Here is a 15152-nt window from a genome sequence, read left to right as displayed (position 1 = left end):
TGAGATGGATACATGACATATGTATAGAAATAGATAGGAGTCAGGAATAGATGAAGGACACTATATTGACAATAGATATTATACATAGATCATAATTTTATATCGCTTTGTATTTATCTTGTATCCATCTTCCATTTTTCTATCATCATCACAGATGGATTTAAATAAAAAATAATAACGGAAAATACATTAAAATTAAAAAAGTACGTCAATAAAGTTTTGCAAAAGAAGAAAAAAAAAGTGCTACATAATCCATGAGGACATTTTAGGAAATGCCACTGAGCATATGAATGACAGATCCCAGTAATGCAAACAAGTCATTAGTACGTCCATGGCACAAACAGAGTTAATGCTGCCAAATAGTCTCTGCTACATCATCCTCGGATTACACAGCCATCAATCACCATAATGCGAAGAAAAAGCAGAGGAGACCAATATTAACCCAGTGTTCTCTGTACTCCTTAAAGGGACAGTAAACCCAAACTCTCTTCTTCATGCCACTGTGCAATACTCCCATTATAGCACCATAGGCTCCCGTTATAGCACCACCCTAGGCTCCCGTTATACCACCACAGGCTCCCGTTACAGCACCACCATAGGCTCCCATTCTAGCACCACCATAGGCTCCCATTCTAGCACCACCATAGGCTCCCGTTTTACCACCACAGGCTCCCATTATAGCACCACCATAGGCTCCCGCTATAGCACCACCACAGGCTCCCGTTATACCACCACCACAGGCTCCCATTATAGCACCACTATAGGCTCCCGCTATAGCACCACCACAGGCTCCCATTATAGCACCACCACAGGCTCCCGTTATAGCACCACCACAGGCTCCTGTTATAGCACCACCACAGGCTCCCGTTATAACACCACCACAGGCTCCCGTTATAGCACCACCATAGGCTTCCGTTATAGCACCACCATAGGCTCCCGTTTTACCACCACAGGCTCCTGTTATACCACCACAGGCTCCCATTATAGCATCACCATAGGTTCCCGTTATAGCACCATAGGCTCCCGTTATAGCACCACCATAGGCTTCCGTTATAGCACCACCACAGGCTCCCGTTATAGCACCACCACAGGCTCCCGTTATAGCACCACCACAGGCTCCCGTTATAGCACCACCACAGGCTCCCGTTATAGCACCACCACAGGCTCCCGTTATAGCACAACCATAGGCTTCCATTACAGCATCACCACAAGCTCCAGTTATAGCACCACCACAGGCTTCCGTTATAGCACCATAGGCTCCCGTTATAGCACTACCATAGGCTCCCGTTATAGCACCACCAAAGGCTCCAGTTACAGCACCACCACAGGCTCCCGTTATAGCAACATAGGCTCCCATTATAGCACCACCACAGGCTCCCGTTATAGCAGCACCACAGGCTTCCAATATAGCACCACTATAGGCTTCCATTACAGCACAACCATAGGCTCCCGTTATAGTCCAGTATATACTGGAAGCCTATGGCGGGCAAAGACAATTCATGCGGCCATAATCTGGTCAAATTATGATGTATATTTTAAGCCTGAAGACCCCAATTCTCGTGGTTGTACTGATCTTAGCTTAGTTGGCAATACGTCTCTTGTGAGATCCAAGTTCGTCTCCACAGAACCGCGGACGGTACCAATCATGCATCCATAAAACAGAATCACGTGCCCTAATCCTCGTCTGTCACAACCTCTCACTACAGCCAACCAGGCAGGGATTTTCCATAGGACAGAGATAAGCGGCTGCCACATTGTGTCTGGCGCCTCTTGTGTGCCCCCCCTTTCAAACAAAGAAAAAAAAGCCCAAAAACTGTGGGATTTTCAAGTCACTCTCTAATATCTACAGCCACTGCTGTTATTTAGCAACTAGAACATTCAGACCAAACATAGGGAAAATTATCCCCAGTGCCAAGAAAACCTTAAAAAGCAACTCGTCACCACCTGGGGCACCGACTGAACCTCATCTGCTCCAACGATGCCGATCACAAAGGGTTAAACAAAGCACACATTATATCCATTATATATCATGGGAAACCAAGTAGAGATAGGGGTGTACCCCTCCCCAAAAAAGAAAGGGGGGGGGGTCAGCAATAAGAACAAGATGCAACCAATTAAAGTCAGGAGGGCAAAAGGTCCGATCTGAGAGATGAGACCCCTGAGTTGGTAGACTCCCTTGCATACCCAATGCCCCTTCCAAGATTGATGGGTTTTCCCATTGAAATTAGGGAGACATACACGCGTGCACAGACCAGTATATGGATACATGGGGATACACGCGTGCACAGACCAGTATATGGATACACGTGTGCACAGACCGGAATACGGATACATGGGGATATACGCGTGCACAGACCGGTATACGGATACATGGGGATACTCGCGTGCACAGATCAGTATACGGATACATGGGGATACTCGCGTGCACAGACCGGTATACGGATACATGGGGATACACGCGTGCACAGAGCGGTATAAGGATACATGGGGATACTCGCGTGCACAGGCCGGTATACGGATACATGGGAATACACGTGTGCACAGAGCGGTATACGGATACATGGGGATACACGTGTGCACAGACCAGTATATGGATACACGGGGATACACGCGTGCACAGACCAGTATATGGATACACGCGTGCACAGGCCGGTATACGGATACATGGGAATACACGTGTGGACAGAGCGGTATACGGATACATGGGGATACACGTGTGCATAGACCTGTATACGGATACACGGGGATACACGCGTGCACAGAGCGGCATACGGATACACGCGTGCACAGGCCGGTATACGGATACATGGGAATACACGTGTGGACAGAGCGGTATACGGATACATGGGGATACACGTGTGCACAGACCAGTATATGGATACACGCGTGCACAGGCCGGTATACGGATACATGGGGATACACGTGTGCATAGACCTGTATACGGATACATGGGAATACACGTGTGCACAGAGCGGTATACGGATACATGGGGATACACGCGTGCACAGACCAGTATATGGATACACGCATGCATAGACCTGTATACGGATACATGGGGATACACGCGTGCACAGACCGGTATACGGATACATGGGGATACACGCGTGCACAGACCGGTATACGGATACATGGGGATACACGTGTGCACAGACCGGTATATGGATACATGGGGATACACGTGTGCACAGACCGGTATACGGATACATGGGGATACACGCGTGCACAGAGCGGTATACGGATACATGGGGATACACGTGTGCACAGAGCGGTATACGGATACATGGGGATACACGCGTGCACAGAGCGGTATACGGATACATGGGGATACACGTGTGCACAGAGCGGTATACGGATACATGGGGATACACGCGTGCACAGACCGGTATACGGATACATGGGGATACACGTGTGCACAGACCGGTATATGGATACATGGGGATACACGTGTGCACAGAGCTTTATACGGATACATGGGGATACACGCGTGCACAGAGCGGTATACGGATACATGGGGATGCACGCGTGCACAGAGCGGTATACGGATACATGGGGATACACGCGTGCACAGAGCGGTATACGGATACATGGGGATACACGTGTGCACAGACCGGTATACGGATACATGGGGATACACGCGTGCACAGAGCGGTATACGGATACATGGGGATACACGTGTGCACAGAGCGGTATACGGATACATGGGGATACACGCGTGCACAGACCGGTATACGGATACATGGGGATACACGTGTGCACAGACCGGTATATGGATACATGGGGATACACGTGTGCACAGAGCTTTATACGGATACATGGGGATACACGCGTGCACAGAGCGGTATACGGATACATGGGGATGCACGCGTGCACAGAGCGGTATACGGATACATGGGGATACACGCGTGCACAGAGCGGTATACGGATACATGGGGATACACGCATGCACAGACCGGTATACGGATACATGGGGATACACGTGTGCGCAGAGCGGTATACGGATACATGGGGATACACGCGTGCACAGGCCGGTATACGGATACATGGGGATACAAGTGTGCACAGGCCGGTATACAGATACATGGGGATACTCGCGTGCACAGGCCGGTATACGGATACATGGGGATACACGCGTGCACAGACCGGTATATGGATACATGGGGATACACGCGTGCACAGACGGTATACGGATACATGGGGATACACGCGTGCACAGATGGTATACGGATACATGGGGATACACGCATGCACAGACCGGTATACGGATACATGGGGATGCACGCGTGCACAGAGCGGTATACGGATACATGGGGATGCACGCGTGCACAGAGCGGTATACGGATACATGGGGATACACGTGTGCACAGAGTGGTATACGGATACATGGGGATACACGTGTGCACAGAGTGGTATACGGATACATGGGGATACACGCGTGCACAGAGCGGTATACGGATACATGGGGATACACGCGTGCACAGAGCGGTATACGGATACATGGGGATACACGCGTGCACAGAGCGGTATACGGATACATGGGGATACACGCGTGCACAGAGCGGTATACGGATACATGGGGATACACGCGTGCACAGAGCGGTATACGGATACATGGGGATACACGCGTGCACAGAGCGGTATACGGATACATGGGGATACACGCGTGCACAGACCGGTATACGGATACATGGGATACACGCGTGCACAGACTGGTATACGGATACATGGGGATACACGTGTGCACAGAGTGGTATACGGATACATGGGGATACACGCGTGCACAGAGCGGTATACGGATACATGGGGATGCACGCGTGCACAGACTGGTATACGGATACATGGGGATGCACGCGTGCACAGAGCGGTATACGGAGGCTTCCGTGCTGCAGAGACCCTGATATAATCGCTATTTGGAGACAGAAGCGGAAGCCTGTTTTCGCTTTATTATTAGCGGGTGCGGAGGTGGAGATGGGAGCTGCATTAACATCGACGTGCCAGATCCAACCCACCCCCAAGATGTCACGCTTTTTACTAGAAAAATCAACAGAATCAAGGAAATATAATGGAGCTTTCAGAAAGAGACTCCTGACAAGACGTCTCAAAAGGAAAAAAAATAAATAAAAATTAAGGAGCATAACCGGAACCGGACTCGGAAGTAGAAAAAAAAAAAAAAAACTAAGCCGGGGACGAAAGGGTTAACGTTTTAATTAAAAACGAGCTCTATCCACTGTAACAATGACCCGCAGCCAAAGAAGACAGAAGATGCGTGAGTCACTCTCTCTGCCAGTGAATGAGACAGCTGATCCTGTGCAATTTCTCAAAGACGAGGAGCGAGAAAGACTGGAGTTCTGCCTCCATTCACAAAAATACACACAGAAGTCCAGCACCGGGCGTGTACTCCAGCCTCACGGTCGCACCCCGCTGCGAAAGGGGAGCGAAAAAAAATATAAAAACTAAAGTCAAACTCCTGCAGGACGTCCGGAGGAAATGAGAAGAGGGGCTTAAAGGAGCAGCAACCCCGAAGTCTGGAGATTGTGGCGATTGTTAGGGGCGGGGAGATTCCTGTACTTTAGCCCTTTAAGGTTATGTTCACATGTTGCGGTTTTTTTTGCAAATGAATGGCGACTTTTTAACATGCCAGCGAAAGCCGTGAGATTTCAGAAATCTCATGCACACGTTTGTTTCGTTCTTTTCTTGACTGAATTGGAAAACCGCTGCTTTTTTTTTTTCTAAATCTGCGGCTTGTCAGTTCTTCAAGCGTTTTTGCAGCTTTTCTTTTTTTTTTTTCCCCCAGAAATGAGAAAGTGCAAAAACAAACAGCAAAAGTTGCATTTTGGCTGCACAATTTTTTACTGACAATAAAGTTGTGACTTCAGAAATAAAACACAACATGATCATAGCCGAAAACTTACTACAGTCGATCTCTACTTTGGCTGATAACAGAGAACAAAAGCCTTTATTCTCCTGTCCCTCAGGGATGATATAAGGGGCCAACAATCACCTACACGACAAAGGGGAAACAAGATCTTAGTGTTTTTTTTGGCCTAGATGATTGTTCTCCAAGAGGTCATAAAGGGGGCGTCCGATCTGGGTAACACGTCGGGTGTTCTCACTGGGTTACAGGGTGATTCTCGTGGAAAAAATATTGTTGGACTGAGCAAAAAAAGTTTCCAATCCTTGACCAGTGATCAAACGATCAAAGAGGATTCGGTCGATTGAAGATCATGTGCTTACTTGATGTTGATCAGAGGTTTTACAACGACCCGATCATTTCGGCAGATTCGTTACATCGCGCTCATTTTTACAAATCTGTCTTCATGTGTAACTATCAGCCCGAGTAGGACGGATCGATCATCCGCCGGATCGTCATCATGCCTGACCAGACTAGCAGAACACAACAACGCAAAGTGGCAAATGACAGGCCAAATTTGATGGAAAAGATTTTTTGGGCAAAAGTCCCCACCGGCCGACAAACGACTTTCTAAAGATCGTCCACCAAAATGGTTCAAAGCAGCCCGCTTTCCACTTTTCATTTTGTCAATAAGGTTGAGGGGAGGTGGGTTACCCGTTATTCTGAAGCAAAGGCATGAGATGGGGGTAAAGCACAACCCCCTTTAAAAAACATGATTTTACATTAATAGCCCCCCGCCTCCCCAAAAAAGAAAAAGGAATCAACCTTGGCTTAGAGGGTACATCGGCCTCATGGAAAACTACCTGACTCTTAAACCTTTCGACCATAGAGATAAAACTTGTAGAACGGTGAAAAACTTTTAAAGCGTGCCTGAAAGGGAGAAGATAAAGATTAGATATTAGAAAAAAAAACTTTTCGACAGTAAGGGGAATCAATGAGTGGAGCAGGTGGCCATGAGAGGTGGTGAGTTTTCCATCAATGGAAGTCTTCCAACAGAGGCTGGACAGACATCTGTCTGAGGCGGTTTAATGAATCCTGCATTGAACAGGGGGTTGGACACGAGGACCCTGGAGGTGCGGATGACCCTGGAGATCTCGATGACTCTGGAGGTGCCGATGACCCTGGAGATCCCGATGACCCAGGAGGTGCTGATGACCCTGGAGGTCCCTTCCAACTCTAACATTCTAGGATTCTATGATAAAGCCCCATCGAGTCCCATCGCCCCCTGGACCGCCACTGAGTGCAGCTCCGGTCACTTCCTATTGGTCAGTTAACCGAGGGTGAGATTAGAAACATCAGTGATAAATAGATACAATGTTACCATTCCGAATAAGAATCTTCCCAATAGACCAACGGAGGGAGCAAATAAATGAGCAAGCGTACCCCCAAGAAACCTAACGATATCCCCCCGATATCGGACTAAGCTTTTATAAATGTTGAAATATTTTTTTTGCCCTGAATGAACATCCTCAGGAAGAGACATATTTAGTCGTAGGCAGATTTTCATCAGTGAGAAGCGACTGTCACCAAAGACCAGTCAACCAGAACCTGCCGGAGTACATTCACATGCAACAAAATTTATTGGCCGTCCTATCATCTGTATGAGACGTGTAGAAGTCTATGGGATTCAAATACATCCTATCCTTTCAAGTGGCTGAGACTTGTAGTCTCCCAGGAGCTTACGAGCCACAGGTTGCAGTCCACTGACCACATGTTGTTATGGGTCAAAATAGTTTTTATAAGTTTGCGAAGTATAAAGAACCATTACAGAAAAAAAAAAAAACATTTTAAGTGAAGACGTCTTGGGTTGGGTTATCATGGAACAAAGCATCACATTCCATCATGTGTGATCAGTGCTCCCTCGCCAAGACACTAGGCATGGGGGGAAAAGCCTCAGGGTATATTCACATGCGGCAGATTTCTTGCAAAAAAATCTCTGCAAAGGAAAACCAGTGAATGGTGTCATGTCTGCAGCAGGTGCATGGTTTTCTGCAAGGAGAAGGAAAGTTGTAGACACTTCAGGAAGTTGCCGTGTGTGAACTCGCCCTTCAACACCCACTCGAGGGATATAACCTGGTGATCATTATGATACAGAACAGTATAATATGAAAGCAAAAATGTTCAAAATCCCCTACATTTTTTTTTTCCTTTTTTTGGACAAACTGAGAACTTTCTGCCACTTCTTATTAAAAATCTCTAGTCTCAAGGGTGGTCTCTGTACATTGGGGGGACAATGAATACTACATAGAATGGTAAATGCTCAATGGCACAAATCACCTGCTGCAATTCTTGAAAAAACAAACAAAAAAAAACTTACCAAGAACTTTGCAGCTCTCGGAGAGGATGTAGTTTAATCCATGTCATACATGAATGTCATTCCCCGAGTGGTTGGAGCACAAGGTCACATCGCTGCTAGGTACGGTAGTCAAAAACTCACTGGTCAATGTAGGAGTCAAGTCGGAGACATGATAAGTCAACCCTCCTCCCCTATCCATGGCCAGTGGTGACCTAAGCATGGCGACAATAATTGATCTCCCTGATCTGTACAGGTAGAAGAAAACACGGAGCCTAAAGTATGCCACAAATACACAAACTACTCCCATTTTGTGAATTTAGGGCGGCAAAATATTTCTATAGAAGAATAAAAATGGGAAAGAGAGAGAAAGAAAGAAAGAAAGAAAGAAAGAAAGAAAGAAAGAAAGAAAGAAAGAAAGAAAGAAAGAAAAATAGAGCAAGAAAGAGAAACAGAGCAAGAAAAAGAATGTGAGAGAAAGAGGGAGAGAAAGAAAGCAGGAAAGAAAGAAAGAGGGAAAAAGAAAGAAAGAGCGAGAAAAAGAGAGGAAGAGAAAGAGAAAAAGAAAGAGAAAGAAAGAATTAGAGAAAGAGGGAGAGAGAACAAGACAGAAAAGAAAGAATGAATGAGAGAGAGAGAAAGAAAGAACGAGAGAAAGAACGAAAGAGAGAACAAGAGAAGGAACGAGAGAAAGAAAACAAGATAAAGAGAGAACGAAAGAAAAAAAGGAGAGAAATACTGAAAGAGAAACAGAAAGAGAGAGAAAAAAAAGAAAGGAATTCTGAAAAAGAGAGAAACAGAAAGAGAGGATAGAGAGATAAACTGATACAATAATTTGACTCTCAGGGCATTTGATTTAGGAAACAGGGATTTTTTTCCGATTTTTCCCTACATTAGGCTTCAAAATCAATTCCAAAATTTGCTATGAAGCCTATTAGCAAAAAGAAAAGTTTAGGATTTCATCGCCCCAATTGAAAAAGGGAAAACAATTCGAAAAGTAAATCCCAACCATGGAAAGCAGAAGATGTCGTTCTGGATCTATAGGGCAGGCGATGGGTTAAGCAGGATATGAAGGGATCAGATTCCGTATTGAATGGTGGAACGCTAATGATATTATCGAGGTTTAACTCTACGAAGGTTCAATAGTCGCACCTGCAGGGGGACAAGTCAACGAGCTCGGTCACGGCCGACATGCAAGTCATGAAATCCCAACATAAGTATATGTCATGCTCTATAGGGTAACATTTTGGGAACCAATTCATGGAGAGAACGTCTACCAGACTACAACTTAAAGTACGGTCAGAAGCCATGCGTCCCTACCACGTTCTACAATACGAATTTTGGACATACGCTCAATTTTTGCACGGTAGACAATATGATGTAGTAAAAATAAATGAATAGGATCAAAGTCCAGTCCAAAACCTATTAGGAAAGCAGCCTCCCCCCAAAAAAAAAAATAATAAAAAAAACACATTAAACTATAAGAATATTTCTAAAGCCAAAAGTTACAATTTTCAGCAAGTTTAGAGACTTAAAGTCAAATATCAACTAATAAGAAGATTATGTAAAGTTGCCTTCTGTAATACAAACACTATATCTAAATTCTAAATCCACTGCTATATAATATCTAGATAAAAGGCAGTGATTGTAATAATAACCAAGAGTATTAATACCAAGAGATAATAATAATATAGAAAATCCAAAGCCCCCGAGACACAGAAATATTCTACACAAGGTCTAGAATAAAAACTTGCCCCAACAGGTAAAGTCTACACCTGGTGTTCCTGAATCATCTGCCTGACAAGTCATCCTTCATGGAGGCACCATGGTGGAAACAATTATTAACCATCCAACAATCATCTATATCACACGATAATACTTAGTATATACACCATCTTTTCTGGTTATTAAATACTTTTCTTACATGTCACACTACCTTGTATCTTTAGATGACGGAAAATGTTTGTACATTCCTAATTATTGCTTTTCTTTTTAAAAGAACCTTTCAGTGTCAAAGTATAATCAACCTAGTCAAGACTTAAAATGTATCTTTGGAACAGATCTTCACAATACTAAACGCTTCTGTCTTTTCTATTAAATTCCAAAATTGAAAAAAATAAATAAATAAATAAAAAAATTAAAAAAAAGGAAATTGAAAATCCACCAGGGTAAAAATTTAAAAGGAGGAAGTCTGGAAAATATAGAGAATGACGCAAAAAAAAAAAAAAAAAAAAAACTTCAGATACTCTAGAGAAATAAATATAGCTGCCTGCTAAAATATACAAAGTGCTAATGGTCACATAGAGCATTACAGGGTCAGATATAGTGTATACGTAGAATGGCAGTATGAAAAAGAAATCATGCAAAATATATTTATATTAAAAAAAATGGTAAAAATGAAATCAAGATAATAGTAATGAAAATGGGAAAAAAAATATTCAAAATAAAATTATTTCCCCCAAAAAAATAATAATAATAAAAAAAATGGACGCATACACACCTAGAGTCCTATGCTGTGCGCAAGGGGGAAAGAAGACACTGGCACTCAATTCTTGAAGCATCCCGTCCTCCTAAACTCAGAGATACCAATTTCTGCCATCAGAAGGCTGCTCTTCCAGAACACCAGAGAGTCATGTGTGCAGCTCAGAAGACAACAGCGAGCCCTGATCTGGTCGTGTCCGCTCTCTGGAGGTGCACTGATAGAAACCTGATCAATTGCAATTAAAACCTGAACAGAGGCTCAGAACTTCCAAGTCTTGCTGCATTAGTTCTTGCCAAAAGCAGATGTGATTGTGAGCTGGAAGCAATTTCTCCTGGTAATTTGTGATGACACTGGGTAGAGCAGCCCCTGAGTCCCCAAAGACAAACTCATCAGTCTCTCTAATGTATGCATGACACATGAGGTGGCTCTTTTAAAGCTCAATTAATTGGGCTGAACATTAAGACAGCAAGTTCAAGACTTTTTTTTTTCTCCCTCCTCTCCCTCCTTACATCCATGATCCCCCCCCCCCAGATAACATACATTTAGGATTATTTTATTTATTCTTTTTTTTTTTTCTTTTTCTATTTATTTTTATTCTTACCTTCTGCAAGCCACGTCTCTTGTAATTGACTCAGATCCTGAAAAAGCTCTGCGGATAAAAGTTCAACAGTTACATTTTAGTCCATTATGTATCATATATATACATATATAGTGAGAGATTGCAACGTTTCTCCAGCTCGACAACAGGTGTCAACGTTCTTCTATGGGAAAGTTACAGGTTTTGGATCTACACTAATTATAACACATTGATCTCGCTATTCCTATATATTGGCCATAACTTGTATTACATACATATATTATGAAACATGGTCCATTATAGGAAGTCTAGACCTTGTGTGACGCATGGGGAAAAAAGACCAACCATCACCAAATAAAAGCTGATACAATGTGGCCATATTCTATCATGAAATGATCAATATTAAAGACATACCGTACTTAAAGTTGCATTCCAGCTGTGAACAGTCCATAAATTATATATATATATATATATATATATATATATATATATATATAGATAGATATATATATATATATATACACACACAATCCACCCAAAGCCTCGCATATCTCACCTTCTGAGTCATGAGCCAGATCTCTATGTAAGAACTTTCTTTTCCTGCTATTCGTGGTTCTCTCATGGCAGATTGTCCCACTTTGATTCTAAAAACAGCAAGAATCAGAGTCTGAGACCAAAGTCATCTCAACACTGAGAAGAAGGAGCTATAGAAACACTGACAGCCACATTATATACTGAGACTATATAGTGAGGAGCCTGCTGGGGACCTGAGCAACACTGTATCATCTGGAAAACTCAATATTTACATTATTTACCTTTTACAACATTGCAACTATTGATATCAATATTGCTGCATTATATTCACCTCTTTTAGAGGTGTTTGCAACATTGTAACAAGAAAACAAACATTTTTTATACTGTGTTAACTTCCTATTGGGGGGGATTTTGCAGTATGGAAACTCATAAGTCACATACATTAACCCCTGAGAGGGGCTTTTTTTTATATTAGTGATGATCACCTAGAAGAGCAAGAGGTGAACACTTTCTGCAGATACTGATACTTTTGTAACCCATTTTTTTGCAACAGGGAAAACTAAGTAATGGAAGACAAATATGCTACATGGGTGTTTATTGAGAGGGTCCCAAGTTATATGCAAGACCCATATTAGTGCAAAATAGGAAACAATTGCAAAAACAACAACTATATGTAACTCCAACCTGAGAAGACAGAGGGGGTCCCATGTTATTGAAGCCCCCTTATTAGTGCAAAATAGTAAAAAAACAATGCAAAACCAACAACTATATGTAACTCCAACCTGAGAAGATTGAAAGGGTCCCATGTTAATGAAGCCCCTTTATTAGTGCAAAATAGGAAACAGTTGCAAAACCAACAACTATATATAGGTCCAACTTGTAAAGATTTTATTTAAGCCCCTTAAAAGTAACGATTGCAAAACCCACACACTATATATAGGTCCAACTGGTGTTTACTGAGAGGGTCTCGTTATTTAAGCCTCTTATTAATGCAAAATAGGAAACAATTGCAAAACTAACAACCATACATAGGTCCAACTTGTAAATATTGAGAGGGTCCCATGTAGTTTAAGCCCCTAATTAGTGCAAAATTGGAAACAATCGCAAAACCCAACAACTATATGCAAGTACAAAATGTAAAGATTGAGAGGGTAAGCCCCTTATTAGTGCAAAATAGTAAAAAAAAAAAAAGTGCAAACCAACAACTATATGTAACTCCAACCTGAGACGATTTAGAGGGTCCCATGTAATTTAAGCCCCTTATTAGTGCAAAACAGGACACAATTGCAAAACCAACAACTATATATAGGTCCAACTTGTAAACATTGAGAGGGTCCCATTTTATTTAAGTAAGGATTGCAAAACCCAAACACTATATATAGGTCCAAGTGTTGTTTATTCAGAGGGTCTCATGTTATTGAAGACCCTTATTAGTGCAAAACAGGAAAGAAATGGCGACATTTTGAAAAGAAAATCACAGAGGAAACAATAAAGTAAATACTGCATAAAGGAAAGATGAAGGAAAGGGGAAAGTAGAGGAAGTGCAATAAGTTTGTAAACTTCATGTGCATTGAAGCCACTCACATTGGGAACCATGTAAGGCACTTGCTGATCATAAAATCCATCCATCCTGGGGAGATTATATTTACACCACTCTTAAAGTCACAAACTGTCCTCTGCCTGCATTTATCTGGTGATTTCCTCAGGATCTGAGCTGTAAGGGAAACAAGATGGCTTTAGGAGAAGGGAAAAAAAAATCATGAATGAGAGGGTTGCATTTGCATAGCTAATTAACCTTCAACAGTCCCATTCATAAAAAAAAAAAAAAATCCCTCCTCAGCACTGAGCTGCATTTGCATGAGAGGCTGTGGCTTCAGCTGAAAGGGGGGAGAAGAAGGAGAAGAAGAAGAAGAGGAGAAGAAAAAAAATCAACAACAGTCAGGGCATATAGAAAAATCATCCAACCTTTGTATGGTGGGGCTAGGTAGTGAGGCCAGAGGGTCCACCTCCCTCCCTGCACTCTCCCCTCTCTCCCTCCAAGGGCTGCAAGTGGAAATCCCTGATTTGCAAACGTGTGCACAACTAGTAATGGCGATCAAGATGATTTGCAGTGAGAGTGAGAGGAGGCTACATGGTTATTCCTATAAGGGCTGACGATTGCATGCAGGAAAGGCAAAGTTGTTGCGAAAAGACCCACCTGATGGCGACAGCTTGCACCAAACTCCTTGCAAATTTAATAAAAACCATTAATTATTTCCCAAGCACTTCCCCCTGTGCAGGCTGCAAGCTCCACTGACAGAGCTGGATTGTGTGGTTTTTCCTCTGCTTCTCCTCCAGGGGCCTCCTATCCAAACTACTGAGAGATCTCTCCCTCCCATTTGCTCTCTGTCTCTTTCACAGGATCAGATTTCTGACTGTCAATCAAGCTTCTCTCTCTCTCTCTCCCTCCACCTTCCCCCCTGATAAGGAAAACAATGGCTCCTGCCTGATCCCTACCCCAATCCTCCCCACTTCACCTTCTCCTGATCCCCCAGGGGATCTGTAGCTCTGACCTTTCTTCACCCTCACAGTGAAATTCGGAAATGGTTTTTGTTTTTACTCCAGTTTCATTAACTTCCTAAAAACAACTCGTGGGAGGGAAAAAAAAAGACAAGACGTGAGACGATCTTGCTCCAGGACACCAGGGGTTAATAGGCGCACAGTTTAGGCTGCAGGAAGGTTTGCACATGATTTATTGCATGTTGATGTATAAAATGATGCATGTAGGAAGACTGATCATCCAGCGGATATTTTATAGGGCAGATCGGCTACAGATTGTAGTCACCGGACCGGACTATAAAAGTTAGAATAATTCTAGTAGCAGATTGGAGAAGGGCATCATGGTCGGAAGAACAGAAGGAACACGGCGAAGAGGTAGACCAGCAACTATCAAGGCAGAGAAGACCCTGGTGGACCTATCTAGGCTTGCACAAGATCCATCTTCCTACAGAGTGTTCATCCATCAAGTTTTATGATGGAAGTCTCAAGAGGTAGACCAGCAACCCAATGGCTTGATACTATCAAGGTGGAGAAGACCCTGGTGGACCTATCTAGGCTTAGACAATATCCATCTTCCTATAGAGCGCTCATCCATCAAGTCCCATGAAGGAAGTGCCAAGAGGAAGACCAGCAACCCAATGGCTTGATACTATCAAGGTGGAGAGGACCCTGGTGGACCTATCTAGGCTTGCACCAGATCCCTCTTCCTATAGAGCGCTCATACATCAAGTCCCATGATGGAAGTGCCAAGCGGTAGACCAGCAACCCAATGGCTTGATACTATCAAGGTGGAGAAGACCCTGGTGGACCTATCTAGGCT

At 43.4% G+C, this 15152-nt stretch overlaps 1 protein-coding gene across 3 annotated transcripts in view; it reads right to left on the bottom strand.

Annotated features, from left to right (window-relative positions):
• The window catches only part of ETV1 (ETS variant transcription factor 1), a 62130-nt gene extending 47978 nt beyond the window's left edge, over positions 1-14152 (bottom strand). Inside the window, exons 1-4 of one of the 3 annotated variants that reach the window (XM_077268073.1) lie at positions 13992-14152; positions 13379-13508; positions 11817-11904; positions 11285-11332 (exon numbers count right to left, since the gene is read on the bottom strand). In XM_077268073.1, coding sequence (XP_077124188.1) covers positions 11285-11332; positions 11817-11904; positions 13379-13423 — 181 coding nt within the window. In that variant the 5' untranslated portion in view covers positions 13424-13508; positions 13992-14152. Of the gene's footprint in view, positions 1-10701; positions 10893-11284; positions 11333-11816; positions 11905-13378; positions 13509-13759; positions 13889-13991 lie in introns of those variants that run through there. The other 2 variants (XM_077268074.1, XM_077268075.1) reach the window with 2 other exon arrangements.
• Between the last annotated feature and the right edge of the window lie 1000 nt (positions 14153-15152).

Source organism: Ranitomeya variabilis, chromosome 6 (assembly GCF_051348905.1).
Source record: "Ranitomeya variabilis isolate aRanVar5 chromosome 6, aRanVar5.hap1, whole genome shotgun sequence".
NCBI lineage: Eukaryota > Metazoa > Chordata > Amphibia > Anura > Dendrobatidae > Ranitomeya > Ranitomeya variabilis.
The sequence above is the reverse complement of the archived record's forward strand: the minus strand, read 5'-3'. Positions and strand labels throughout refer to the sequence as shown.